The sequence below is a fragment of the Otolemur garnettii genome, unplaced genomic scaffold, assembly GCF_000181295.1.
Source record: "Otolemur garnettii isolate 467f Iridium unplaced genomic scaffold, OtoGar3 scaffold00119, whole genome shotgun sequence".
Classification (NCBI taxonomy): domain Eukaryota; kingdom Metazoa; phylum Chordata; class Mammalia; order Primates; family Galagidae; genus Otolemur; species Otolemur garnettii.
In genome coordinates, this window is record NW_003852514.1 from 5,913,407 (window position 1) to 5,916,602 (window position 3,196).

The 3,196-nt window shown below is 44.2% G+C and overlaps 1 protein-coding gene across 1 annotated transcript in view; it reads right to left on the bottom strand.

Annotated features, from left to right (window-relative positions):
- Positions 1–1,360: 1,360 nt before the first annotated feature.
- The window catches only part of TMED4 (transmembrane p24 trafficking protein 4), a 4,047-nt gene continuing 2,211 nt past the window's right edge, over positions 1,361–3,196 (bottom strand). Inside the window, exon 5 of the mRNA XM_003797579.3 lies at positions 1,361–1,815. Coding sequence (XP_003797627.1) covers positions 1,666–1,815 — 150 coding nt within the window. The 3' untranslated portion in view covers positions 1,361–1,665. The remainder of the gene's footprint in view (positions 1,816–3,196) is intronic.

Consider the following 3,196-nt stretch of genomic DNA (forward strand, 5'->3'; position numbering starts at 1 on the left):
GGCACTCTACCCAGGGGGACAGCTTGAGGTTCTGTCTCAAAAAAAAAAAAAAAAAAAAAAAAAAATTAAAAGAAAAAACCTATAGAACTAAATTGCATATATGTTTCTAACTAAAGAGAAGTACACATATACGGAATAGTATAGAACATAGGGAAAAATACAAGAGTTTAGTTCTGTAGGTCAGATAAATTTAATAAACATTTCAAATATATATTATACTAAAACTATGAAATAAAATATCAAGAATGGGCAACTAATGGTATTAAGTTTTATTTAGGAGGGCATGAGGAAAGTATACTACCATTTGTTCACATTTATGATTTTGAGAGCTAAGAATTCAGGTACTTAATTTCTTCAGATAACTCCTTGCTGACACATTATCTACTTGGTTGGCCTTTGTGAATGGTCCAGCACCCACCACGTCCATTCCCAAAGTCCCTAGAAACTGGCCCATCTAGGCCAGGTCTTAGCACCACAAGTCCACATTGAAGTCCACTCCAGGTCATTAGCAAGGGTAGTTCCAGGCCAGGAAACTTTCCTTTCTCCCCTTTGTACCTCCCCTCAACCCCTTATTTCATCTCAAACACAGCTACTATAACACGTTTTATTTCACTGGAAAATTCTGTATAAAGAACCAAATTTGGTTCTCTTGAAGAAAACATTTCCCACAGCTTAAAAAAAAGGTAAGGGAAGAGAGAAGGTAAGAGTACACTGCCCTGTGGTAGCTCTGTTACTATCTTATCTCTGACGCTGAGGCCCTATAGCAGGGGTCCCCAAACTTTTTAAACAGGGGGCCAGTTCACTGTCCCTCAGACTGTTGGAGGGCTGGACTGCAGGCCCTGGGACAAGTTGGCTGCTAAGCAGTACAGGCAGTGGTGGCAAAAACACCCAGTGGGCCGGATAAATGTCCTACGCAGGCCGCATGTGGCCCACGGACCATAGTTTAAGGACGCCTGCCCTACAGGATGGAAATCACAGGTGTCCAAGTTTGGCCTTCTGATACGGTCTTGAGAGCAACTGTAACATCTGCTTTCTGGCCCAGAAGGCTGAAATCCTAAGAGCTACCATGGTAGTTATCAAAAATGTGTGAATAAACAGAATGCAGGACTGCATTGGTGTTTTCAGCTAGCTATAGGCCGCAATACTTCAACTAGGAAGGAAAATATATAATTTATCAAAAAATAGTTCTAATATATAGAAAAACATCTCAATCCTCTGGGGCCAAGACCTGCCCCTTATTTATATTCACAAACCCACTGAGTGAACGCAGGACTGACCAGCAGGCAGTCAGGCAGGTCCTCTGTTGGGCATGCCAGCTACCTATTGCATAAGCAGATGTAGAAGGAGCAGAGGGTAAAAAAGACATTTTTCATTTGCTCATTTTGTGATAGAACAGAATGGAATCACTGGAGACAAAAGAAGTCAGACTTAGTCCTGGCTTAGTTCCAATGCTTCACAAGTCCTAAGAATGATTTTGAAATCTTGAACCAATGTCCTTGGGAACCAGGGTTAACAACTGGTTGATCTTAATGGTTTGTTGCTATGGAACCAATGTGACTTACTTTCTTTTTCATTTTTTTCCCTCAAAATCCATGTGGATAAGGGAATGGGTGGGGGAAGTGCCAAATAAATGAAGTGAGAAGCACAGGTTACATGGAGAGGGCACTACACCAGTTTCTTGGCCTCAAAGAAGCTCTTGAGGTGACGCATCTGCCAGATGCCAGTGAGGATGAGGATGACAGTCTGAGCAATGGACCACCACAGGACCCTCTGGTTGGTGCTCTCGCTGGTCAGTCGGAAGCGTTCTTCACGATACTGTGTGGAGCAACACAGAGTTAAATGAGCAGGAGAAAGTCCCAACCTGTTTTGAGGACCCTCCCTGTAGGTTGCTACTCAACTCCAGGATCAAACACCCTTTGGAATACTGCCTATGACTCCATTAGAGGAGCTACAATTTCCCCACTGAGACTGCCCCAAAGAAGGGACAGTGCTGTCCCTCCACAATCATCTTTGTTAGGACTGAAATCATGCTCCTACCATTTATGACAAGATCCCAAGAAAAAGAGGTAGGCTTTTAGTAGACTGTCAAGTGTCCTCTCTTCACTTTATTTTATAGAGCTTTAAAATGACTATCTAAAACAAAGTGATGTATATACATACAATGACATCTTATTCAGTCTTAAAAAGGAAGAATATTCTAACATATGCTACAAAATAGATGAACCTTGGGGACATTTTACTGAATAGAATAAGCCAAGCACAAAAGGACAAACACTGTATGATTTCACTTATATGAGGTAGTTAGATCATGTCAGGATCATGGTAACAGAAAGTAGAAAGGTGTGTTGTCAGGGGCTGCGAAGGAGGGAATAGGGTGTTATTGTTTAATACATACAAAGTTTCAGCCAGGCACCACGGCTTACTCCTCTAATCCTAGCACTCTGGGAGGCAAAGGTAGGTGGACTGCCTGAATTCAGGAGTTCAAGACTAGCCCAAGATAGAGTGAGACCCTGTCTCAAAAAGATAGCTTGGCCAGGCAGCACCTGTGGCTCAGTGGGTAGGGCGCTGGCCACACACTGAGGGTGGCAGGTTTGAATCTGGCCCTGGCCAAACTGTAACAAAAAATAGCCGGGCACTGTGGCAGACACCTGGAGTCCCAGCTACTTGGGAGGCTGAGGCAAGAGAATTGCCTAAGCCCAAGAGCTGGATGTTGCTGTGAGCAGTAATGCCACAGTACTCTACCACAGGTGACAAAGTGAGACTCTTTCTCTTAACAAACAAACAAACAAACAAACAAAACAATAGCTGGGCCTTGTGGCAGGTGCCTATAGTCTCAGCTTCTTGGGAGGCTGAGGCAAAAGAATCGCTTAAGCCCAGCAGTTTGAGGTTGCTCTGAGCTATGACGCCACAGCACTCTACCAAGGGTGACAAAGTGAGACTCTGTCTCAAAAAACAAAAAAGTACAGGGCAGCGCCTGCGGCTCAGTGAGTAGGGTGCTTGTCCCATATACCAAGGATGGAAGGTTCAAACCCGGCCCCAGCCAAACTGCAACAAAAAAATAGCCAGGCGTTGTGGCAAGCACCTGTAGTCCCAGCTATTCGGAAGCTGAGGCAAGAGAATCACCTAAGCCCAAGAGTTTGGAGGTTGCTGTGAGCTGTGAGGCCACAGCACTCTACTGAGGGTAACAAAGTGGGAC